Here is a 27499-nt window from a genome sequence, read left to right as displayed (position 1 = left end):
CCTACGTCACAAGTTTAACATGTTATTGCCAATGAGGTTTGGCCAGCAGGCTCTCAACAAAGTAGGTGGCTCGGCCCGTATTAAAGCTTCTCAGAGTAGGGAGTGCTGATCTAGGATCAGGGTGGATGGTGTTGAGTACTATGTTTCCAAAACATCAGCCAGGAAGCATAGGAACTGAGAAGTGGTCTGTGGTCACCACCTGCAGAATCACCCACTCCTTTATTGGGGGTGTCTTGCTATTTGCCTATAATTTCCACCTTTTGTCTATTCCATTTGCACAACAGCATGTGAAATTTATTGTCAATCAGTGTTGCTTCCTAAGTGGACAGTTTGATTTCACAGAAGTGTGATTGACTTGGAGTTACATTGTGTTGTTTAAGTGTTCCCTTTATTTTTTTGAGCAGTGTATATATATACACACATTAGTGTTCTATTTGGGACATAAGGCTGGTGGTAGAAAGCCTACCAAGGTGCATGAGGTTAGAATTGGTGGCTATGGGTATAGAACAGTGTTTAATATATTGTTATGTCTCTATAGGACCTACCTAGGTGCACGAGGTTAGACTTGGTGGCTATGGGTATAGAACAGTGTTTATTATATTGTTATGTCTCTACAGGACCTACCTAGGTGCATGAGGTTAGACTGGGTGGCTATGGGTATAGAACAGTGTTTATTATATTGTTATGTCTCTATAGGACCTACCTAGGTGCACGAGGTTAGACTTGGTGGCTATGGGTATAGAACAGTGTTTATTATATTGTTATGTCTCTACAGGACCTACCTAGGTGCATGAGGTTAGACTGGGTGGCTATGGGTATAGAACAGTGTTTATTATATTGTTATGTCTCTACAGGACCTACCTAGGTGCATGAGGTTAGACTGGGTGGCTATGGGTATAGAACAGTGTTTAATATATTGTTATGTCTCTACAGGACCTACCTAGGTGCATGAGGTTAGACTTGGTGGCTATGGGTATAGAACAGTGTTTAATATATTGTTATGTCTCTACAGGTCCTACCTAGGTGCATGAGGTTAGACTTGGTGGCTATGGGTATAGAACAGTGTTTATTATATTGTTATGTCTCTACAGGACCTACCTAGGTGCATGAGGTTAGACTGGGTGGCTATGGGTATAGAACAGTGTTTAATATATTGTTATGTCTCTACAGGACCTACCTAGGTGCATGAGGTTAGACTGGGTGGCTATGGGTATAGAACAGTGTTTATTATATTGTTATGTCTCTATAGGACCTACCTAGGTGCATGAGGTTAGACTTGGTGGCTATGGGTATAGAACAGTGTTTAATATATTGTTATGTCTCTACAGGTCCTACCTAGGTGCATGAGGTTAGACTTGGTGGCTATGCGCTGGTTGATCTGGCCTTCCAGCCTAGATGAGTGGGTCGTGACCCGACGGAACTGCTCCGCCCTTAACCGCTCCACCTGCAGCGGGAGCTCCCCCTCACTTCCTGTGAAAACAGGAACAGGTAGTACACACACATATGTTATTGGTGCTGGTCTATCATCTTGCACTAAAGGAAACAAAAGCGGATAAAATGTGGAGTTATAAGGCCATTCAAAGCCTCAAATTAAAACATTTTGTCAATACAAAATGAACAGGGTATTCCCTCTCTCACCTTCTCCACTGCCGATGTGAGGCAGCTCCACCATGTCCTTGGGTGTCGTTGTGACCCCCAGTGCCGGGTCCCCTGTTGCATGCGTCCATGTCTCTTTCCTGGCAGGGCGGGACGGGACGGAGTTATGGACTGAGGTTGAGGAGAGAGAGGGAGAGACCGACCTTCGTTCCCCAGAGTCGGAGCTCGAACGCTGTGGTGGTATCTGGCTCTGCCCCTTCTCTGGAGGAGCTGTCCTTTCCACTTGGATCTTACTGAAATTCTCACTCTCCAACGTAGCTGCCCTCACTGTTCTCCCCTTCTTTAGAGAGACACAGAGAGAGAGAGATGATAGATGGACAGAGACAGAGAGGGAGGGAAGAGAGACAGAGAGAGGGTGAGAGGAGGGGAGAGAGAGAGGTTTGAGACTGACTAAGATAAGATAATATCAATGCATCTACCATGAAATGCCCCTAAGGTATGCCAGTCAAGGGACAGGTAAGACAAGTAAGTTAGTTCTTGTGGCTGAGGGACTCACCTGAGTGAAGGCAAAGGCGGGGCTCTGTGGGCCGTTGGTAAAGGTCTGGAAACGCTGTCTGTAGTACTGAGCCCACATATCCGCCAACTGACAAACAGACAGGCAGGCAGAAAGACAGACAGACACACAGATAGGAAGACAGACAGACAGGCAGGCCAAATCTGGGCAGTGTGAATGTGTACAGTGTGTACACTCTAAAAATTAAGAGTTCAACAAAGGTTCTTCTATGATCCTCAAAGTTCTTTGAAGAACCGTAGGGTTCTTGGCACTGAAAATTGCCCCCAAAAGGTTCTTAAAAGAACCCCATAGCAGGTGGGGTTCATTGAGGAACCACCTTAGTTATTTGATTTTTTTGCAGGAACCTAATTGCCCAAATGAAAAATGTGGATTTGAATTTGAAAGGACAGCAGGTGCAGGCACTTAACTGAAAAATGTAAAGATCTCCTCAATTTAAGTAAGGTTTGTCCCTTGTATCATCTAAATGTATATTGTTTTATGATGATACCATCTATCTTTTCATATTTGTGCAAATCTTTCTAAAACAGAAAATGGACAATTGAATGGATATAAAACCAACAAAGAGGTATGAATATGTTGAAGGATAGCTGTATTGGGTGCAGATGACTCAACTGCTCACTTTTGTTTCTGTGACTGCCGGTATACAGAGGAAGAGGCATAAAAAGGGATGTCAATTGGTATTGGTATGTTATGCAGGTCACATTTACCATCCTCTTCCCTTACCTCTTCAATGAATATCCCAGAGGCCTCTACATTATGGACAAGGTGTGTGTATGAAAACCATTATCAAAACTGTTGTTTTCATTCACATTCACCACAGAAACCAAGGTATGATTACTGTTGTGTGCATGTTTTGTTAATCATCTGTATAATTACTATTTGTTGGATTCACAGACTTCACCTTTCCTACACCTCTGATGAATATAACAGGAAACCGGTTCGATCACCACGCACTGCAGAATATTTCTGGCTGTGGATACGGAGAACCTTAACACAGTAATTTAACATCAACAGGCCAGAGGATATACCCATGTGACTTGGAGCTCTGCTGGGAGTTTACCTCATACTGAGATGAGTGAATTCTGCTTTGCCACTAAAATCATAATAAACACTGACAATTAAAATATTGTGTTATTGTTATGCTGATTATTAATAATACATTTAAAAAATAGTGGGGTGGTGGTAGTTCAAAAATGTACACCAAAAGGTTCTTTGAGGATACTTTAAAAGGAGTTATTTGAAGAACCCTTTTAAAGGGATCTTCAAAGAACTTGGGTTCCCCCACAGATTAAATTTAAAGAATCCCTAAAGGATACTCCAGGAACCTTTTCCTTTTAGAGTGTATGGCATTAGTATACAAGTGGGAAAGTGTTGGTGTGTGTGTGAGAGGGAGGGAGAGACAGAGCGAGTTAGTTGTACCTTCTGGTGTGTGGTGCAAGATGGCTCTGCATGGAGCCTGAACAGCCTGAGGTGCCGATCACTGGGGGGCTTGTAGTCAGCCCCATAGGTGCTTTGCTGCCCCACTCTGGCCTGAGGGCCCCGAGACTGGAGGAGAGAAGAGTGGAGAGAGATGGATGAACCCTCACCTTTAACTAACCAAGAGCATCATTGAAAAGTATTCATTCTAGTAAGCATTATGAGACAATCTCATTGATGACCTATTCTTACTAGTTGAATAGCCTAGTGTTTATGTTATGAAAATGATCAAATATGGCAATGATTAACCCGTACTAGACATACCTGAATTTGCCTTAAAGAGTGCATTAAATTGCTCTTGTTCCCTGATATTTAAGATGGTCATTCGTCAAGTATAAATCGGGGTCAACGCTAGCGAAACTAAAACAGGCTACATGAGACAGTGGTTAAATGTGTGTTGGAAAACCCATAATAGTCTATGTTCCATAGAACGTTGGAACGTTTGAGTCAACATAATATACTTTTATCGATTCCTTAGTTACGCAGCGACATCATAATTAGGGCGATGTCAGAGCATTCCAAAATAATCTGAGTCTTCGTAGCCATTCTAAAAACAATGGTCATAAATGAAAGAACAATGAACAATACAAAATATCGTAATAAAATCAACCATGAATGGGCATTTTCACTTCCTTCATTCTTCACAATACATGTCTTATTCACTGTGTGGTTCTCTGTGTAGGCAATTGTTCATTGTATGACATCACAAGGGTTGGTCTTTGTAGATTCTGGTAGTTAGAGGAACGTGCATTAACGCCCTGGACCAGACGTAGTAGCCTGGGGCCGTGAGAAAGGTGTGGACGCAGTCATAATTTCACCGTAGGTTTAGCCGCTGACGTAACGAAAGAAAAGCACACCTACATTTGTCAGAGGGAGAGTTTGACCGTACTGAAATCACAAGTGTAGGATTAGGATACCGTAAACTAACATATATCACAATCAAATCCAAGTTATTGGTTAAAGTTCAGTTGAATGCCGAGAGACTCTTTGAACATAATGGACACTCATGTGAAAGCAGGACAAGTTTACCTTCAACACCGAAATGTAGAAAAGGTAAGCACGTAACTTTATTTAACTCACTTAATTGTACACATCCTGGTACCTTATCTATCTTGTTTTTGTGGAATGACAATAAAAGTCAATAGGAACATATTGTATTTATTTCGATTTTGAATGCAGCTTTATAACAGTCTTGTGATGTAAGTTTTTATTTTGTTTATTTCGAGTGTTTTGATATGAACTATTGCTGTTATCATATAAACTGCCATCCCCTTGTTTACTCTATGTACTGTGTATGGCAGCAATCTAATCCCTATACCATTCCACTTTACATTTGAATGTATATGATTGCAGTATACGAGGACATTTACTGTAGCCTACACGTTGAAGTCTTTTTGGCAGAGACAGGCTTAGTTGGTAATGGTGCGTGTGTAAAGGTATGAGGGGAGAACGGATCCTCACGTGCGTGCCCAGACACAGGACTGCTCCCAGTTTGCTCATGGCACATTCCATGAAAATATGTCCCAAATGGCACCCTATTCCCTTTTCAGTGCACTACTTATGACCAGGACTCACAGGATCTCTGGACAAAACTAGTGCACTATGTAGGGGATAGGGTGCCATTTGGGATGTGAACTGAAACACTGCTAGGCACACGTAAAACAGAGGGAGGGGTCAAGGCACTTACTGTACCTGAGCACACATACCTCATCTACCACTGCACCTTTATTTAAAAATAGGCAGCTGTGCTGGAGAAGGTGGGGGGGGGGGGGGGGGGGGGGGTGATATTCTGAGTCTGTCATTTGACTAATGTGTTGTGGGCGAAATGGGAAAACTAGATACTCACTTTTTTTAAATTCTCTTTCTCAACCACACATTTTTCTCCCCTTCTCTTGGCCTTTCTCTTTTTCTCCCCATTATTTCTGTCTTCCCTCACTTCCCTCTCTGCCATCAACCCCTCTCTTCCCTCCCTCCGCCCTCCCTCCAGAAGTGGAAGCAGCATTGGCTGGCTCTCTACCCCTCCAGCCGCTGCGGTGTAGCCAGGCTAGAGCGCCAGGAGGTGGGGGGAGGAGAGCGGGCCGGTCCCTCTGGGGTCTGGAAGCACCAGGACAAAGTTAAGGAGAAGAGGGTGATCCGCCTGTCAGAGGTAAACCTTACTGCTGTACTTGTCTTCCTTACTAGCACTGACTTTGATTATAGCTGCATTATTGAGGATTTGTTTTTTACTGGCACTGACTGTAAGACAGTATGTGGTTGTCTTACCTAACTTAGTTGAATGCACTATAATTGGCTCTGGGTATGGATAAGCATAAGGCCCTGCGAGAGACTAGCATCCTGTCTAGAGGGCGTACTTGTACATCAAACTGGCTCATGCTACAGAAACAGGAGATAGGCCCCTGCTCCTATGAGCTGTTAGAGCTTGCACAAGCCTTAGCCCCAATCTATCTCTTTAATGCTGAGTGCCAAGCAGAGACGCACCAAGTCACATTTGTTACAGTCTCTGGATAAGAGTGTCTGCTAATGGAGTATAATGTAAATGTAGGTGATCAGGGTCCTGAGGCTACCCCCACACGCTGAGGCCTGCCCCAAAGACAACATGGCCTTCTGTGTGGAGACAGACGGCAGGAGGTACATCTTCGCAGCGGATAAGGACAACTGCGTGGAGTGGGTGGAGAGGATGTGTGACCTCGCCTTCCAGGTGAGAATAGCAGCTTCTGTTGTTGTCTTGTGACTTAGGGATCAGTCTCAATTCAACAGTTTGACAGTTACAGATAGAAGTAGAATCATACTTTATTAGCATTCAACAACGCTGATAGGAATTTGTTTCGGAATTGGTACAAGGCTAACAGCAAACGCCATTATTCACTGGTCTCTCTATCATTAAACTCTTTTCATCACCAAACAGTTATTATATGGAGGATGTGTACACTCTTGGAAAATAGGTTGTAAAAGGGTTCTTCTGCTGACCCCATAGGAGAACCCTTTTTTGTTCCCTGTATAAATCTCTGTAGAAAGGGTTCTACATGGAAGCCAAAAGGGGTAGATAGCACCTTTTTTTTTCTAAGAGTGTAGGTATCTGTGAGGACAGTTCTCACTGTCTAATCTAAATACATGTCTTCTCTCCCAGGGAGGCTCCACTGGTCAGCAGCCTCAGATTCAGATGGAGGACAACCAGATCTACGTCTCCAGGGAGGAAGGTGAGAAGCACATCAGATATCCTAGTGGCCATTACAAACTATAACGAACAACCATTCTTCTGTCTGTTTATGTCTAATGGGCATATGATTACTGCTGTCTTGGAACAGGTTCTTCTTTTCAAAGATATTACTACGAATAAAGGATAGATAAACACAAAATAGAAAGCAAGAAATAGAAATGAACACCCTCCATAGTGCTTCGGTCATGACCGTCACTCTCCCTCCTCTCTCCCCTCAGTTAGTGAGTTCAGGGTGGGTGTGAAGCAGACGGATGTAGCGATGCGCTGCGGCCTCCAGGGGGAGTACTATTGGCTGCAAGTGGCCCAGGAGGGGCTGGTCCTTAAGGAGGCGGAGACCAGGAAGAGTTTGCAGGACTGGCCCTATCGGCTGATACGACGCTATGGCAGAGACAAGGTCAGTAGAACCATGGAATTTAGAATCTCATTGAGCCATAGAATTAGATTCCTAATCTGTTATTAGTTTTAATCTAATGCTACTCTCTAGTGTCTAATTTCAAGGCCATCACAGTACGGTACTATGCTGCGCTACAAAGGCAAAACAGTAGTAGCTACATATTTTTTTGGACTGCGAATTCTGACTTCAAAGTATTTTTCTCTCTAAACAGACAGCAATTTCTGGTACTTAATGATATGTTTTGATCAACTGGCTTGTTCTTGTGTCAGGAAACAAAATACCACACTAATCAGATCATTTACCTGGCCATTACAACAGATCAAAGTTACTGTGTTTAGCTTTTTAGGGCAGTGTGGGTCCAAAAAAGGATGTGTCTAAGGATCAATTTAGGGTCATCAATGTCCATTTAAGAAGGTTGCAGGTTATAATACGTATGGTGCCCACATTAAATTATGCAATTTTCCAGTGAACACCTGTGGGAATTTTCTCAAATCATTGTGTCCTCTTGGTTCTCCCACAGTTGACATTCTCCATCGAGGCGGGCCGGCGTTGTGACTCTGGACCCGGAGCCTTCACCTTTGACACATGCCAAGCTGACGACATCTTCAGCCTCATCGAGAACGCCATACGGGAACAGAAGGCCGTCGCCGGGGACGAATGTGAGGGCCACACTGTGGCTGCTAACCGTAGCCCTAACATGCCTCGTGCTCGTTCACCACTGCCCAAACTACCAGATAGCGCAGCCATTTTAGAGGGCAGCTACAGCTTTAAGCCAGTATTTTCAAACGCTATTGGCGCAGAGCAGTGTGTGTACTCACAGCCGCCTAATTTGATTGGCTCTGAGGAGTGTCCGTACTCTGAGCCAGCAGACAGTATTAAACCCAAAGCCCCAGGCCTCAACTCCTATCTGACGCCCCCAACGGCCTCCACCCTCACCCCCTCTATCCCTCTATACCCCCACAATCACCATGGCAACCGAACGGAACCAGTGTACGCCGACCCAGCAGACATCCTCTCACTCACACCCCCGAGATCTACACCACCACCACCACCGCCCACTTCCTCTTCCTGCTCTTGTCACCACGGCGACAAGCCAGAGCCGGTCTACTCCGAGGTGTATGACCGGGGACAGGAACCTGGCAAAGAGCAACCCATCTATAGTGAGCCTTGTGTGGGGACCCCAGCCAAGGGCCCCAACACTGACCCGTTCGCCCACCTTTACAGCCAGGTCTGCAAGCCAGGCTCTTCATCCTCATCTTCATCATCCCCCTCTTCCTCCTCATCATCATCGTTGACCATTACCAGGACCTTGGCCACCAGGAGGCCCACTGCTGGACGCCAGTCACCAGAGGTCATCTATGAAAACATGGGGTTCATTTAGGATACTCTGCTGCGTCTGAAATGGCACCCTATTGCCCTTTAAGGTGCACTACTTCTGATCAGTGCCCATAAGGATATATTGAGACCAATCCACACATTCACTCATTTCACAATGTTATTGTAAACTTACTTTATTTATTGAACTTGTTTTCACATACAGAATCATTGTTTTTTCTTATGATGTAATAACTTTTGTATAACCTGATATGAATATCAATTTTGCACACCAGTGTAATGAACATGGGAGAGGGAGAAAAGAGTGACAGCGATCTTCCAGAAGTCTGCCAGTGGTCGATGTAAATATTACAAACAGTGTTAGCCTCCTCCTCCCCAACAGAAACCAATGACTTCCGCTCAGTCTCACATCCTTTTCCTAATTGACTTTGTTTTACTGATGTGATTCAATAAACCAATCATGGGTGTGTATCCAGTAACTCTCCCTCCACTATTTGTTTTGTGCATTGATTGTTTATTTTTTTGAAATTGTATTGTGCCCCTCAATAAATGAGACTACTGTTCAGTTCAACGCTGTTTACATGGGAATATGTGAACGTTAACAGGCCGACTACTGTATATTTCAGGCTCCTCTGTGGTTGTCGGCGTGTATTCATGTTTGGTTTAGTGAGATTTGAAGCTTCCTCGTTTAACACATTGTAATAGTTATATTACATACTGTACTGTACCTGACCTGTAGGCTAAGTAGCCGATTATACCGTGTTAGAAATAGCACCAAATCGGACACCGAATAGGTAGGTGAGAATAACAAATACGCCGTATTTTGATACATTTGAACCGTACTTTTTTGTTTTTCTTGGTTTCTGTAAGCGTTTCGTTCCCCCCTGTCCATCCTGTATTGACAGAACGCCCCGAGCGCACTTTTAATGACGCCTAACTGACACGCGCCAAAGAGTACCTGTGTCATCAACGGACATTCTTCCTGATGTCACTTCTCAACATGCGGACCACCTGTTTTATGGCCGTGATCTTGTATCTCACAACTGGTGCATCTCGTTGTCAAACACCAATTCCCAATGTTCACGGAGGTGAGTACAGTACAGTTGGACAAACGGTCTCTCTCTCTACATACAAAATGTATTGCAATTTTAAAATGTATCGCAATTCCTAATGGGTACGGTAACTTTAGGTAGGCTACAATCTAATTAGTCATAGCAATGCAAATGATGTTGCCTAGCAAACAAGTACATTTGTAAGAAGTCTATTATCAGCACCCAGTGTGGTTTTGGCAGGCTAATTTATTCATCTGGGAATGGAGATGGTTAATGACTTAATCCGACATTTAACCAGATGGGAAGGATGGAGGCATGGTGGAGAAACGCCCATTAAACAACACTTTTAAAATGACTGAAGACACGTGTGTCATTTCACTGCTGTTTTCACTAAGTACCCGGAATATAGCAGAGTGAGTATAGACTGGGGTTACAGTGTTATCCTAATTTTGCCTGCTTTCATGGATAGATAGGCCTAGGCTATAGGTCTTAGATTGTAGTACGGAGAATGTGGAAGTTTGAGATGCCCCACTCGTAGTGGTCTGTGTGTGTGTGTGTGTGTTAACACCCAATTGCAACAAGGAGCAGTTTACCGGACACATATTAAGCCTATGTCACGGACTAAATAGCAAACACAAAGGAGAGTTTAGCCCCAAAAGTGTCTACCTAAATCAGCATTGAGTGACTGGTGAGTAGGGGTTTATTTATTACGCTGATTCTGTTGCAAAACATTTCTTAAACGGAATGAAATGGGGAGGGACCTAACTGAATTTGTCCAATAGAAACCATTTTTTGTTGTTTGGACTAATTATTGCACCCCAGCTGTGGGTAGCGGCCGACCGACTACAATAATATTTCTCAGTAGAGGAAGTGACACAATTACTGGTGCTTAGAAATGGTTCCGTAAAAGTCCCTGTAAGTCAGTCTCATCCTTCACACATTCACTCAAAGATCTAGAGCAAATAAATGGGGTGGAGGAGGGGAGTATATTTTACGGAGCCCTGGTCCAAAGTAGTGCACTGTAGGAAATTGTCACGCCCTGACCTTAGAGAGCCTTTTTATGTCTCTATTTGGTTTGGTCAGGGTGTGATTTGGGGTGGGCATTCTATTTTTGTTTTCTATGATTTTGTATTTCTATGTTTTGGCCGTGTAGGGTTCTCAATCAGGGACAGCTGTCTATTGTTGTCTCTGATTGGGAACCATACTTAGGTAGCCCTTTTCCCTCCTTTAAGGGTGGGAAGTTGTCTTTGTTTGTGGCACTATAGCCTTAAGCTTCACGGTCGTTTTTGTATTGTTTATTGTTTTTGTCGGCGTCATCCTAATAAAAAGGAATATGTACGCTCACAACGCTGTGCTTTGGTCCACTTCTTTTGACGGCCGTGACAGAAATATTTGGGGCACATCCCTAATGTTATGTCCGGTTCTCCTCAGGGGTAGGTGCAGTTCTGGGGGTGTCCAACACCAGCGTCCTCCTGCAAGACCCCATCTCTGAGACACTCTACCTGGGAGCCAGAGGCTCCATCCTGGCCCTGCACACCTCCAACCTCACCTGGAAACACCCATCAGTGAGAGCGAAAGGGAGGGAGAGACAGAGATAGTGGGGAGAGAGGGAGGGACAGGGACATAAGAGGGCGGAGGGAGAGACAGGGAGATAGGAGGGAGGGACAGGGAGATAAGAGGGGAGATGGGAGGGAGGAGGGAGGGGCAGGGAGATGAGGGAGGGAGGGAGGGACAGGGAGATGGGAAGGAGGGACGGACAGAGATAGTGGGGAGAGAGGGAGGGACAGGGACATAAGAGGACGGAGGGAGGGACAGGGACTTAAGAGGACGGAGGGAGGGACAGGGAGAGAAGAGGGCGGAGGGAGGGACAGGGAGATAAGAGGGGAGAGACAGGGAGATGGGAGGGAGGGACAGGGAGATAAGAGAGTGGAGGGAGGGAGGGACAGGGAGATAAGCGGGTGAGGGACAGGGAGATAAGAGGGAGGGAGGGAGAGACAGGGAGATAAGCGGGTGAGGGACAGGGAGATAAGAGGGAGGGATGGAGGGACAGAGAGATAGGAGTGAGGGACAGGGAGATAATAGGGAGGGAGGGAGGGACAGGGAGATGAGGGAGGGACAGGGAGATAAGAGGGGGAGGGACAGGGAGATGGGACAGAGGGAAGGTGGGACAGGGAGATAAGAGGGGGGAGGGAGGGACAGGGAGATGGGAGGGAGGGACAGAGAGATTGGAGGCAGGGAAGGAGGGACAGGGAGATAAGAGGGGGAGGGACAGGGAGATGGGAAGGAGGGACAGGGAGATAAGAGGGGGAGGGAGGGAGATGGGAGGGGGGAGACATCTTCACTTGACTGTCTGTGTGTGCACGCTTATCTGTGCATATTTCCACTCTTGATCTTAGCCAACTGGCAGTGAAACGAGTGTATATTTGTTTGTGTTTTCATGATGGGAGTATTCATGAACACAAAACCATAGAAAAACCTACGTCTTACCTGGGACAAACACACTATGCCAGACATAGATTAAACCTAGTCCTGGACCACTTTCCCAATAGAGATTCTCCACTGACACTGCTTTTTAGTCCAGTACTGGGCTTAACCTGATGTTGAACTGTGTGATGTAACTGAATGTGTTTGTGTGTTCTCTCTCTTCCGTCTCCGTCTCTGCAGATTAAGTGGGAGGCAACAGAAGAGGAGAGGAAGTCCTGTATGGGTAAAGGCAAGAGAGAGGTGAGCAACGTGGGGTGCTCTTGATCTGTGTTTGAAGTGGCAAGAAAAGTGTGTGTGTGTGGTAAGAGGTGTCTCTGTGGCAGTGGAGGCTGGTGGGAGAAGCTATAGGAGGACAGGCTCATTGTAATGGCTGGAATGGAATTAATAGAATGGAGTCAAAAATGTGGTTTCCATATGTTTGATTTGTTTGATACCGTTCCATTATTTCCATTCCAGCCATTACAATGCGCCTGTCCTCCTATAGCTCCTCCCACCAGCCTCCATTGCTCTGTAGTGTATGTATGTGGTTAAAGGTGTTGGTGAGATGCTATGCTTCACACACAAAATGTAACACCATCACCTTTGCCTTTAGTCATACTCATCTATGTCATGATGTATGATACCGTTACCATAACGACTACTTTACTGACTCTTCAGCTTCCTGTCAACAACACATCACATCCTGTATGTCTGGCTTTCAGATGACTTTTCACTTTGTATCTGGTCATCTTCAAAGACTGATAAACAGAACTAGAGGTCGAACGATTATGATTTGTCAACGCCGATACCGATTATTGGAGTACCAAAAAAAGCCGATACCGATTAATCGGCCAATTTTATTTATTTATTTGTAATAATGACAATTACAACAATACTGAATGAACACTTATTTTAACTTAATATAATACATCAATAAAATCAATTTAGCCTCAAATAAATAATGAAACATGTTCAATTTGTTTTAAATAATGCATAAACAAAGTGTTGGAGAAGAAAGTAAAAGTGCAATTTGTGCCATGTAAGAAAGCTAACGTTTAAGTTCCTTGCTCAGAACATGAGAACATATGAAAGCTGGTGGTTCTTTTTAACATGAGTCTTCAATATTCCCAGGTAAGAAGTTTTAGGTTGTAGTTATTATAGGAATTATAGAACTATTTCTCTCTATACGATTTGTATTTCATATACCTTTGACATTGGATGTTCTTATAGGCACTTTAGTATTGCCAGTGTAACAGTATAGCTTCCGTCCCTCTCCTCGCTCCTACCTGGGCTCGAACCAGGAACACATCGACAACAGCCACCCTCGAAGCAGCGTTACCCATGCAGAGCAAGGGGAACAACTACTCCAAGTCTCAGAGCGAGTGACGTTTGAAACGCTATTAGCGCGCCCCCCGCTAACTAGCTAGCCATTTCACATCGGTTACACCAGCCTAATCTCGGGAGTTGACAGGCTTGAATTCATAAACAGCAGAGCTGCTGGCAAAACGCACAAAAGTGCTGTTTGATTGAATGCTTACGAGCCTGCTGGTGCCCACCATCGCTCAGTCAGACTGCTCTATCAAATCAGAGACTTAATTATAACATAATAACACACAGAAATACGAGCCTTAGGTCATTAATATGGTCGAATCCGGAAACTATCATCTCAAACAAAACATTTATTATTTCAGTGAAATACGGAACCGTTCCGTATTTTATCTAACGGGTGGCATCCATCAGTCTAAATATTCCTGTTACATTGCACAATCTTCAATGTTATGTCATAATTACCTAAAATTCTGGCAAATTAGTTCGCAATGAGCCAGGCGGCCCAAACTGTTGCATATACCCTGACTCTGCGTGCAATGAACGCAAGAGAAGTGAAACAATTTCACCTGGTTAATATTGCCTGCTAACCTGGATTTCTTTTAGCTAAAATTTCAGGTTTAAAATATATACTTCTGTGTATTGATTTTAAGAAAGGCATTGATGTTTATGGTTAGGTACACGTTGGAGCAACGACAGTCCTTTTTTGCGAATGCGCACTGCATCGATTATATGCAACGCAGGACACGCTAGATAAACTAGTAATATCATCAACCATGTGTAGTTATAACTAGTGATTATGATTGATTGATTGATTGATTGTTTTTTATAAGTTAAGTTTAATGCTAGCTAGCAACTTACCTTGGCTTCTTACTGCATTCACGTAAGAGGCGGTAGGTGGTTGGTGAGGCAGGTGGTTAGAGCGTTGGACTAGTTAACCGTAAGGTTGCATGATAGAATCCCTGAGCTGACAAGGTAAAAATCTGTCGTTCTGCCACTGAACAAGGCAGTTAACCCACCGTTCCTAGGCCGTCATTGAAAATAAGAATGTGTTCTTAACTGACTTGCCTAGTTAAATAAATAAAGGTGTACATTTTTTTTGAATAATATATCAGCAAAATCGGCGTCCAAAATTACCAATTTACGATTGTTATGAAAACTATTAATCGGTCAACCTCTAAACAGAACCATGACTCACGTTAAATAGTCAGGGAGTTAGAGTTCTTGTTATCGCTACCGTTTTTTTCAATGGGAGTAATATGAAAACCAACCTTGGCCTGTATACATTGGGTTCCTTGCACCTGAGTTGAGCAACCATGCATTATACTACTGATTATAACCATATTTTATTGATCTGTTTAGAGCTAGGTTCTCCTGATCTAGGATCATGCTATCTACCCCAAATCCTAACCTTAGCCATTATGGTGAGGAATGTAAACTGACCTGAGATCTGTGTCTAGAGGCAACTTTATCCTGCTCTGTTATGGCCCTATGCTAGGAAGGAGTTGCCAAACGTGCTTCAGCCTAGCTTAAACTAAAAGGCAATCAGGGACTTGAAAAGGCCCCAAATATTCCTTATCCCAGGGCACTTGAACTGTTTCCTCATAGATCGTAGAGATCTATTTACTAGATACAAACAGGCTTACGTTTTCCCCCTCATCTCAAATGGCACCCTAGTCCCTATTCAGTGCACCACTTTTGACCAGGGCCTATAGGGGAGAATAGGACGCTGTTTGAGACATGTCTCTTTGTCTCCCTCCACAGGATGACTGTTATAACTACATCTGTCTGCTGGAGGTTCTGAAGGATGGAAGGATCTACGTCTGTGGCTCCTACGCCTACGATCCCCAGTGTGCTTTCATAGTCAGTCACGTTCTCTCTCCTCTGTCTCTTCTCATACTCTATACCTTTATCATTTAGTATTATTATTATAGTCTACACCTAAAATATTATTATTATAGTCTACACCTATATTATTATTATACTCTACACCTAAAATATTATTATTATTATACTCTACACTTACAATATTATTATTATACTCTACACCTACATTATTAATATTATACTCTACACCTATATTATTATTATTATACTCTACACCTATATTATTATTATTATTAATATTGTTATTATTATACTCTACTCCTATATTATTATTATTATTATACTCTACTCCTATATTATTATTATACTCTACTCCTATATTATTATTATTATTATACTCTACTCCTATATTATTATTATTATTATTATACTCTACTCCTATATTATTATTATTATTATACTCTACTCCTATATTATTATTATTATTATTATACTCCTATATTATTATTATTATTATACTCCTATATTATTATTATTATTATTATACTCCTATATTATTATTATTATTATTATACTCCTATATTATTATTATTATTATTATACTCCTATATTATTATTATTATTATTATACTCCTATATTATTATTATTATACTCCTATATTATTATTATACTCTACTCCTATATTATTATTATTATACTCTACTCCTATATTATTATACTCTACTCCTATATTATTATTATTATTATACTCTAGTCCTATATTATTATTATACTCTACTCCTATATTATTATTATTATACTCTACTCCTATATTATTATTATTATTATACTCTAATCCTATATTATTATTATTATACTCTACTCCTATATTATTATTATTATTATACTCTAGTCCTATATTATTATTATTATTATACTCTAGTCCTATATTATTATTATTATACTCTACTCCTATATTATTATTATTATACTCTACACCTATATTATTATTATACTCTACTCCTATATTGTTTTTATACTCTACTCCTATATTATTATTATTATTATTATACTCTACTCCTATATTATTATTATTATACTCTAATCCTATATTATTATTATTATTATACTCTAATCCTATATTATTATTATTATTATACTCTACTCCTCTATTATTATTATACTCTACTCCTATATTGTTTTTATACTCTACTCCTATATTATTATTATTATACTCTACTCCTATATTATTATTATTATACTCTAATCCTATATTATTATTATTATACTCTACTCCTATATTATTATTATTATACTCTACTCCTATATTATTATTATACTCTACACCTATATTATTATTATTATTATTATACTCTAATCCTATATTATTATTATTATTATACTCTACTCCTATATTATTATTATACTCTACTCCTATATTATTATTATTATTTTGATACACCTGCTAGATGCTCTTTAACTGTTGTGGTCAAATGCATGTTATTCATTCAATTCATGTATTTAGTTGATAGGCTTACACACGTGATGGTCACGTCACAGGAGGTGTGACCTTAATTGGGGAGACCAGGCTCGTGGTAATGGCTGGAGCGGATTCATTGGAACCATATCAAATACATCAAACATATAGGTTTTGGTTTCCATGTTCCATTTGCGCCGTTCCAGCCATTATTATGAGCCATCCTACTGGGGCGGCAGGTAGCCTAGTGGTTAGAACGTTGGGCCAGTAGCCGAAATCCCAGAGCTGACAAGGTAAAAAATCTGTTGTTCTGCCCATGAACAAGGCACCCACTGTTCTCCGGGAGGCCGTCATTGTAAATAAGAATTTGTTCTTAACTGACTTGCCTGGTTAAATAAATAAAAATATATATTACATTTAAAATACCCTCAGCAGTCTCCACTGGTTCACATACTAAATATAGACTGTGTGTGTGTTCAGGACCCAGTGACATTTGCACTAGTAAAGGAAGAAGGTGACAAAGTGAAGATGGAGAATGGGAAGGGGAAATGTCCTTATGATCCCAGACAACCTCACACTGCTGTTACTGCAGGTTAGACACACACACACACACACACATGCTCTCACTCACTCACACACACACACACATGCTCTCACTCACTCACACACACACACACACACACACACACACACACACACACACACACACACACACACACACACACACACACACACACACACACACACACACACACACACACACACACACACACACTCTATCACATCCTCTCTATGTGTGTACTGTAGATGGAGTGCTGTACACCGCCTCCCCTTCTAACTTCCGGGGCACAGAGTTTGACATCACCAGGGCAACAGGTCAACAGGTGCGCGTGCCTCCGTCCATCAACTGGCTCAGTGGTGAGACCCATCTGTCAATCACATACACTCCCAATGCATGATGGGAAATCTTTTTGTGGCGGTAGAATGAATTATGTGAGAAGTGGCGATGGAAACGTCTTTATGTGCTAGTATTGATGTAACAACCATCATATGGAAGTAAACTTGGAGTCATGCAATGGCATGTTGTGTGGTCCTCCCACTATGCCTCGGGAAATCATGCAGTTTATTAGGCTACAGATGAAATAACTGAAAGTGCAAAGTGATTTTGACGCTCTTTTTCCAATGAATATCGAGGGTCTTATTCTGGTGACATGATGACTGCAGTTTGACAAATAAAAATATTCTTGCTCTTATCCATAGTAATCTCATCATGTAGACTAGCCTTCCCACAATGTATCTGTGAGCTGTTGGCTGGAGCGCTCATGCCAAGACCAGAATATCTACATTTGCTATTTAACCTAACAGTTTTTGGGATTTAACTATCGGTACAGTTGAAAATGGAAACATTTAACTTTACATTTTTATTCGGTACATGAAAACTTAAGCAAAAAAATTATGTATTGTGTGTCTAAGTCATCACACATAGATTTTTATCCGCAAAAAGACAGTTTGGTGGAAACACCACTGATGAGAAAATGGGCAAGTTTGTCTGGGGCTACAAGGAAAATGTGAACCGTCGGGGGTGTTGAGGACTGGAGTTGGGAAGCACTACATATAATATGTCATTAATATGTCATTCTCTGACGAGTCCAGATCCAGAGTTTGTGAGTTCGGCCCTGGTCAGGGAGAGTCCTGGAGACGATGATAAAATCTACTTCTTCTTCACGGAGAACGCCAGAGAGTACGACCTTTATACCAAGGTCAGGGTCACACGGGTGGCCAGAGTCTGCAAGGTGAGATACATCTCTCTCTCTCTCTGTCTGTCTTTCCTCTCTTTCTCTCTCTCTCCCTCTATTTTGCTCGTGTGCTTTTTCTCGTGCTCTCTCTCCATCCTTCTCATCCCCCTCTCCCCCCATCCCTTTCCCTGTCTGCCAGGGAGACATGGGGGGCTCTAAGACCCTGCAGAAGCACTGGACCAGTTTCCTGAAGGCTCAGCTGGTGTGTCAGGACCGGGACAGTGGCCAGCGCTACACCGTCCTGACCCACACCTACCCCCTGGAACACCGCCTGGGAGACCCCAGCAGCACACACTTCTACACCCTCTTCACCTCCCAGGGGTAAGGGGGTGGAGGGGTGGAGAGGGGAAGAGAGAGGGGGGGATAGAGATGGGGAGAGAGGGAGGTAGAGGAGGAGTAGAGATGGGGAGAGAGGGAGGTAGAGGAGGAGTAGAGATGGGGAGAGGGAGGTAGAGGAGGAGTAGAGATGGGGAGAGAGGGAGGTAGAGGAGGAGTAGAGATGGGGAGAGAGGGAGGTAGAGGAGGAGTAGAGATGGGGAGAGAGGGAGGTAGAGGAAGAGTAGAGATGGGGAGAGAGGGATGTAGAGGAGGAGTAGAGATGGGGAGAGGGACGTAGAGGAGGAGTAGAGACGGGGAGAGAGGGAGGTAGAGGAGGAGTAGAGATGGGGAGAGAGAGAGGGAGGTAGAGGAGGAGTAGAGATGGGGAGAGAGGGATGTAGAGGAGGAGTAGAGATGGGAGAGAGGGAGGTAGAGGAGGAGTAGAGATGGAGAGAAAGGGAGGTAGAGGAGGAGTAGAGATGGGGAGAGAGGGAGGTAGAGGAGGAGTAGAGATGGGGAGAGAGGGATGTAGAGGAGGAGTAGAGATGGGAGAGAGGGAGGTAGAGGAGGAGTAGAGATGGAGAGAGAGGGAGGTAGAGGAGGAGTAGAGATGGAGAGAGAGGGAGGTAGAGGAGGAGTAGAGATGGGGAATGGGGTGGAGAGAGAATGAGAGAGAGGACAGATTGCGAGGGGAAGAGAGAGGAGAATCACTAAATATGAATATTATGTTACAATGACTCATACAGACGGCATTACTGTAATGAACATGGTAATGTGTGTGTGTTTAGGAAAGGAGAGCGCGTGTCAGCAGTGTGTGTGTACAGCCTGGCTGACATCACCAAGGTGTTTGCAACGGGAGGCTTCAGCGATATGAAGAGGAACTGTGTGAACAGTGGGAGCTCTGAGTCTGTACCCGACCCCCGACCTGGACAGGTATTCACCAGACTCACATGGGTTGTATTTATTAGGGCATGCAATGGAAAACATTTTAAAAACGTTTTGCAACGGATAGCGAAAGTTAGTGCTTCTTTTGAAAATGAGTGTTTCTTTGTTATTGTACAAATCCACGTAGTCATTTTCCATTTAAGGGTTATTATCATATAGTGTCCTAGTATGTCCATCATCGTCATAACATGCTGAATTGTTCTCTGTTACCCCTCAGTGTATCAACGATGTCCTGAGAGCCCAGGGTTATAACTCCTCCTTCGACATGCCCGACCGCGTGCTGCAGTTTGTCAAGGAACACCCTCTGTTGACAGACACTGTGGACGTAGCGCCCCTTCTGGTGAGGAGGGGAACCATATACACCAGGATCACAGCCACCAACATCTCCAACAGTGATGCTGCCCTACTACATCTGGGAACAGGTGAGAGAGAGAAACGTGAAGTAATCAATAGACAAGGCAGTTAATTGACTATGCTGAACATTTCAGAAAATATTCTCATTTTGTGGTTGATTATGTTCTGTGGTGTGAATCGATGTGTGTTTTCACACAGATCAGGGAGAGTTACACAGTGTGTCTATTGTTGGTCGTACTGCTACTCTGCTGCAGGAGATCCCTCTGACAACCTCAGTAGAGCCCGTCAACAACATCCTCATACACCAGGTATCAGACACACACGCACGCGCGCACACACACACACACTCACTAGCACATGCACACACACACACACACACACACACACACACACACACACACACACACACACACACACACACACACACACACATACAGACACACTCAGACAGACACACAGACATCTTTAACCCTTTGCCTCCTCCCAGGGCCATGTGGTGGTAGGCTCACCCTCCTCTCTATCCCGTGTGCCAGTAGAGGGGTGCAGGGTGTACTCCAGCTGTCAGGTGTGTGCCCGGGCAGCAGGACTGGGTTGTGTGTGGGACGTCAACAAGAGAGCCTGTGTTGCGGAGTGAGTCTACATAGCATTCTCTTTGTGGGGGTTTGAGTCTCTCTCTTTCTCTCTCTCTCTCTGAATTCAATTCAAGGGCTTTATTGGCATGGGAAACATATGTTAAGGCCCTCCTTGGTAGGCCTATCTCTCTGTCTCTATTTCTGTCTCTGTCTCCCACTCTCTGTCTCTGTCAATTCAATTTCAATTTAAGGGGCTTTATTGGCATGGGAAACATATGTTTACATTGCCAAAGGAAGTCAAATAGATAATAAACAAAAGTGAAATAAACAATAAAAAGTTTACATTTAACAGTACACTCCAAAAGAATAAAGACATTTTATGTGTCATATTATGTCTAAATATACAGTGTTGTAATGATGTGCAAAAAGGAAAATAAATCAACATTAATATAGGTTGTATCTCTCTCTCTGTCTCTCTCTCTCTCTCTCTCTCTCTTTCTCTCTCTCTCTCTCTCTCTCTCTCTCTCTCTCTCTCTCTCTCTCTCTCTCTCTCTCTCTCTCTCTCTCTCTCTCTCTCTCTCTCTCTCTCTCTCTCTCTCTCTCTCTCTCTCCTCTCCTCTCTCTCTCTCTCTCTCTCTCTCTCTCTCTCTCTCTCTCTCTCTCTCTCTCTCTCCTCTCTCTCTCTCTCTCTCCTCTCTCTCTCTCTCTCTCTCTCTCTCTCTCTCTCTCTCTTTCTCTCTGTCTCTCTGTCTCTCTGTCTCTCTGTCTCTCTGTCTCTCTGTCTCTCTGTCTCTCTGTCTCTCTGTCTCTCTGTCTCTCTGTCTCTCTGTCTCTCTGTCTCTTTCTCTCTTTCTCTCTCTCTCTCTGTCTCCTGCTGTCCAAAACATTGCGTTGTCTTCCTTCCTTTCAAACTAGTTGTTTCACGGTCACCATCACATCTCACCATCTCTCTTTCTTCTTTCTCTGTCCTCAGCTCTCCAGTGCAGAGGAAGTCAGAGGACCCTTTGAATGTGTGTGGCACTGGAGAGGGTGAGTATGAACACTATTCCACTATTAAACAGGTGGATTTTAATTGTAGTGCTAGAGGCGTCCTGCAGACCCTTGTTTGATTCCAGGCTGTATCACAACCGCCCGTGATTGAGAGTCACATAGGGCGACGCACATTTGGCCCAGCATCGTCTGGTGTAGGGTTTGGCCGGGGTAGGCCGTTACTGCCAATAACAATTTGTTCTTAAACTGACTTGTCTAGTTAAATAAAGGTTTTTAAAAATATATATAATAATTATATTATATCATTATATCAATTATATTCCACTATTACCCATGCATAAGGTTCTTATATCACATCTAGTCCACTATTAAACATGTTTTAGGCCCTTATATAACATCTATTCCACTATTAAACATGCATAAGGTTCTTATATCACATCTAGTCCACTATTAAACATGTTTTAGGCCCTTATATAACATCTATTCCACTATTACCCATGCATAAGGTTCTTATATAACATCTATTCCACTATTAAACATGCATAAGGTTATTATATCACATCTAGTCCACTATTAAACATGTTTTAGGCCCTTATATAACATCTATTCCACTATTACCCATGCATAAGGTTCTTATATCACATCTAGTCCACTATTAAACATGTTTTAGGCCCTTATATAACATCTATTCCACTATTAAACATGCATAAGGTTATTATATCACATCTAGTCCACTATTAACCATGTTTTAGGCCCTTATATAACATCTATTCCACTATTAAACATGTTCTAGGCCCTTATATAACATCTATTCCACTATTACCCATGCATAAGGTTCTTATATCACATCTAGTCCACTATTAAACATGTTTTATGCCCTTATATAACATCTGTTACACTATTAAACATATATAAGGTTATTATATCACATCTATTCCACTCTTAAAAACGTATAAAGCCCTTATCACATGTTCCACTATTAAACATGCATACAGCCCTCATACCACATCTATTCCACTATTAAACGCATCCACCAAATCTACTACATTTCCAAACAGAATTAGGACGATCTCTGGCTCTCGCTCTTCCTCTCATCTTTTAACTCCCTCCTCTTGCCCATCTCCCATACTTCCTATCTCTCCCTTTCTCTCTTTTACTCTCCATCCTTCCTTCTCACTCCTCCTCTCCCTCCAACTCCTCTTTCTATCTCTGCTTCTGCCTCTCTCTGTCCTCCCTCCCACCCCCTTCCCATCTCAGGTCATTGTTCCCCTGTGGTGAAAGAGCTGCGTGTGAAGAAGGGCCTGGTGGTCCTCCTCCCCTGTGACCACCCCCATCTCTCCCCTCTCCCCTGCGTCTGGGAGCACCCCCAGGGCCGCCACACCCAGCAGCACCACTCCCACCTGGAAGTCACCGTCTCTGGATCCAGCCTGGGCCTCTACTCCTGCCGCTGCTCAGCCCAGGGTGATTATTCCTGGCGTAGCGAACCCTGCCTCACAGCCTCCTACCAGCTCACCATGGAGGACCTCAGTGTCGAAGGCAGGGTGGACCCGGGGCTGTGGAGATCACCGGTATGGGTGTGCATCTCCTGTGTCCTGCTGGGGGTGCTGGTTGGAGCTTTAGGAGCCACTGTGTTCCTGAAGAGGCTGTGCTGGAGAGCAGCCCAGCACACCCCATTAGAGGACAGAAATGGGAGAGGAGTCAATCATAGACAGCAGGGGCAGGGTCCCACCTGCTATGAGAATAAGCTGGTGATGAGTGACACGCCGGTCGGCCAATCGGGAGAGTGCGTTTTGTGAAGCGATGTCCAGAATTGACTTAATTGAAGGAAGTGGTTTGCCAGGTACCGCTTACAGACTGCTCTCTCTGACACTTTCTTTCTTTCTGTGTCTCTGTCTCTCTCTCTGTGTCTCTTCCCGTGTCTCTCTCTCTCTGTGTTTCTCTCTGACTCTCTCTCTCTCTGTATCTCTATGTGTCTCTGTGTTGCTCTCTACGTGTCTCTCTGTCTCTCTCTGTGTCTCTCTCTCTCTGTGTCTCTCTCTCTCTGTCTCTATCTCTCTGCTTCTCTGTAACCAGGTTTCCATCCAACCTTTTTACGCGAGTAAAACATGTCACGACAGGCCTGATGGAAACAGCACATTTTTGGGTCAACTTTCCAAATGTCGACAAAACAAAATACAAGGTGGGATGGTTTTGTGTTGGTAAAATGAATTATGTGAGAAATGGCGGTGGAAACACCGCCTTTATAGACAAATATTGATATAATAACCATCATATCGATGCGATGACATGTTGTGTGGTCCTCCCACTCCAACTGGGGAAAGCATGCAGTTTATTAGGCTACAGATGAAATGGAGCCATTCCCACAATGCACTGTAAATTAGTAACATGCTGTTGAGTTGTTATACATTTTCTGAAGTCTGGACATGTCTACTGTCCTTCTTACTGAACATCCCCCTCCTCCCAAGTCAATACCACCCTCATCCACCCTGTCTTCTTAAATGCCAAATACAATACGTCATATTGAGACAGTGGCTTCAACATATGTAAAAATACTTAATGAATGTCCCTAATGTGGGTTTGAGTGAGGTGTCTCCTCTCTCACTACTAGCTATTATATCATTCAGTGTTGTTTTAAATGTCAGAGCCTTGTCTGCTACACGTTCCTGCACCATTACAAGGTTTTCTGTCTGCTTGGTCTTTATAACAATCGATCTGACAATAGCTACAGCTAACCACTCAGTTGCTGAATATCCCATAACACGTAAATATACCTGGCTCTGTCCATACTGGTCTTTTTTCTGTCCCTTTGAATAAACCTCAACCACAACATTTGTCACGACTTCGACCGAGGCAGGCTCTCTTTCCCGTTCGGGTGGCGTTCGGCGGTCGTCGTCACCGGCCTATTAGCTGCCACTGATCCTTTTCTCCCCCTCCCTATGTGTTTATTGGGTGCACCTGTTTTGTATGAGGGGTAATTAATTGGGCTTATTTAATCAGCCGGCATTCACGTTTCTTTGTGCGGGATTGTTTGTATGTAAGTTGGTGTCGGTTTTGTGCTTCATGCTTCTGGACATTATTCATCCCCCACGTGTCTGGGGTAGTTTATTAGTGTACACCCAGTGTGTTAGTAGGGTGGCCTAGTTTTGTCCGTGTTCTATTAAAGAGCATTTGTTTTGCAATTGCTGCTCCTGCGCTTTTTTCTTCACACTCCGACACCCAGGCCTTACAACATTACATAATACTGTCATGTGTTCAATAGTATCTCTAACAATTTCTGTCTTGAGATCATGTAAATTCTGCCATGAGATAATGTAAATTATACCATGAGATCATTTGAATTATACCTTGAGGTTTTAGGCTATTGTTCCAGCCCAGCACTAAAATACATCATACAACTAGTTAAAGCCACTGTCTGCAAGGTGTTTAGTAATTTCACATACTGAAATATACCCCTTAATTGTGAATAACATGACTCGTTTTGAATACCTTTATGTAATTGTCTTACTTTATTATAGCCCCCATAAATGTAGTACATTTTTCTACAATTGTGCTTGTTGTTATGTAATCTGAGACTTATTTAGAGCCTCATATCAATGTCATGGGATGTCATTCCTTTACCACCACAGGTATAGCATAGAAATCAAGTGGTCGTTCTGATATTTCACCATTTCTTTATTTTTCCTTTGGATGATGTGCATATTGTTTTCTAGGTATTATTACTGCACGTTTGGAGCTAGAAACACAAGCATTTCACCGCACCTGCGATAACATATGGAAATCTGTGTACACGACCAATACATTTTGATTTGATGTGCTAGTTTTATGTGAAAATCTCGTAGCATGCATTTGTTTCATTGTTTGCATTGTTATTGGTGGCCCATTCAATCATAGATGGTATACAACATAGTTACAGTAAATATTGTTACTGTAAATACTACAGTAAATATAGTTACTGTAAATGCTACAGTATATATTGTTACAGTAAATGCTAGTGTAAATATAGTAACAGTAAATATAGTTACAGGTAATGCTATAGTAAATATAGTTACAGTAAATGCTACAGTACATATAGTTACAGTAAATGCTACAGTACATATAGTTACAGTAAATGCCACAGTACATATAGTTACAGTAAATGCTACAGTACATATAGTTACAGTAAATGCTACAGTACATATAGTTACAGTAAAAGCTACAGTACATATAGTTACAGTAAATGCTATATTTGACCAGGCTTGGGTTCAAATACTATTTGAAATATTTCAAATACTTTGAGTGTTTTCTTTAATCTGCCCGGTGTGCCAGGTGTGCAGGATTTGCACTTTTGGGACTTTCCTTTTGATTCCATTGCAGCAAGCATGCTCAATCAAGCACAGCTAAGGTACTTGAACCCAGGTCTGTATGCAACCTATGGTGAAGTTGTTGGTACTGTAGCAGTTGTTTCGCATTAGGCTTCTCCCAGTGTGGGCATTACATTATGGAGCCTCGTACATATTTGTAGAAACAAAAGAAAGAAAGGTGGGGAACTTCCAGTGATGTGTTCCTATGGGAACACTGGAAAAGAAATTGGAACATGAATTGCATCATTCAAGTCATGAGAGTATCCCAAAGTTGGGTTTATTGTTCCCCTCGCCATTCTCTAGAAGTCACCCTCTGAGTTTCGTCAGCAACACGTGACAACAGAGGGCTCACCGAGCGAGTTGGTAGGGGCAAGGGGGTGATTTGGGATTCACCATCGCTCTCTGTCTGCCTGTCTGTCTCTCTGTCTGTCTGTCTCTCTGTCGGTCTCCCTGATTCTCTCTGTCTGTCAATCTCTCTCTCGGTCAATAACTCTAGCCAGTGTTCCAGACATCTGATTTGAGCGGTTAATCTGATTTAAGATGTAACGTAGCCTGCGCACTGTGGAGCAAGACAGTCCTTATTTGGCCGAAGGTGAAAGGTCATGTGACAGCTGAAAGTATTTCTAGGACATTATTATTATATGCCATGTTGCCTTATGTTGCATTTTGACATATTTGTTTACGAAATTCTGAAAGTTTTTACATTATTTTGAATGTTTGAGAAAAATAAGACTAGTACGTACTCCACAAACTCTTGTGCCTGTCTGCCATTGGCTGATTTGACCAGTTATTTTTGAATATACGTTGGACTCATTCCTCTGTCATTTTCTGGAAATCAGAGGCTGACATCCTTTTGCATGGATATCTGTCTCTCTCTCTCGTTCATATTCAAATGCACTCAAAATAGTGTTGTATCTTACCATCTTGGAGTCCACCCAGAGTCCAAGCATAGAAACAACTTCAGGCTTATTCACTATTTAAATCCTAAAATCTCATAGGATGCATTTGCTCTACGGTTTACATTGCTGTTGGTGGCCCATTCAATCTTAGCTGAAAAAAATATATTTTGTATTTCCATTTCTACACAATGCAGTAAAAACAGTAAACGTTCCTTCAATACCAACTGGTAGTTTCCAGTATCTCTTTACTGAACAAGTAATTAATTGACTCATTCATTAGTTAATCGTGTGTCATGGCCTAAGTCTCTCAAAAGTGGAGAAGGCTTCAGTGGAAGTTTAACAAAGACATGTGAATGTAATAATGCAGAATGTTTTTCTTTATTAATGTTGGCAGTAGCTGCAAGCATCCCCTATGGAGTCCGTTACACAGGGAAGTACAAGTCTATTGACTTACATCTTAACATCTGTGTCCTGATGTCAGAATGTAACAATAACAGTGAACACCTAACTGATTAAAATATAACTAACAGACATTAAAAATATATTTGTTAAAAAAAAGTTTAAGAAA

At 42.7% G+C, this 27499-nt stretch overlaps 2 protein-coding genes across 2 annotated transcripts; both read left to right on the top strand.

Annotated features, from left to right (window-relative positions):
- Positions 1-1332: 1332 nt before the first annotated feature.
- Positions 1333-9163, top strand: dok1a (docking protein 1a). The gene is made up of 6 exons (XM_055909049.1): positions 1333-4699; positions 5634-5792; positions 6189-6344; positions 6774-6843; positions 7082-7257; positions 7778-9163. The coding sequence occupies exons 1-6, from the start codon at positions 4619-4621 to the stop codon at positions 8636-8638; spliced, it is 1503 nt and encodes a 500-aa protein (XP_055765024.1). The 5' UTR covers positions 1333-4618; the 3' UTR covers positions 8639-9163.
- A 414-nt stretch (positions 9164-9577) lies between these two features.
- On the top strand, positions 9578-25769 carry LOC129840974 (semaphorin-4F-like). The gene is made up of 14 exons (XM_055909048.1): positions 9578-9680; positions 11076-11209; positions 12309-12368; positions 15198-15296; positions 17198-17309; positions 17525-17635; positions 18371-18510; positions 18653-18834; positions 19620-19764; positions 19994-20198; positions 20329-20438; positions 20618-20760; positions 21676-21731; positions 22950-25769. The coding sequence occupies exons 1-14, from the start codon at positions 9578-9580 to the stop codon at positions 23486-23488; spliced, it is 2139 nt and encodes a 712-aa protein (XP_055765023.1). The 3' UTR covers positions 23489-25769.
- The last annotated feature ends 1730 nt before the right edge of the window (positions 25770-27499 follow it).

Source organism: Salvelinus fontinalis, chromosome 42 (assembly GCF_029448725.1).
Source record: "Salvelinus fontinalis isolate EN_2023a chromosome 42, ASM2944872v1, whole genome shotgun sequence".
In the NCBI taxonomy this organism is placed as follows: Eukaryota; Metazoa; Chordata; class Actinopteri; order Salmoniformes; family Salmonidae; genus Salvelinus; species Salvelinus fontinalis.
The sequence above is the reverse complement of the archived record's forward strand: the minus strand, read 5'-3'. Positions and strand labels throughout refer to the sequence as shown.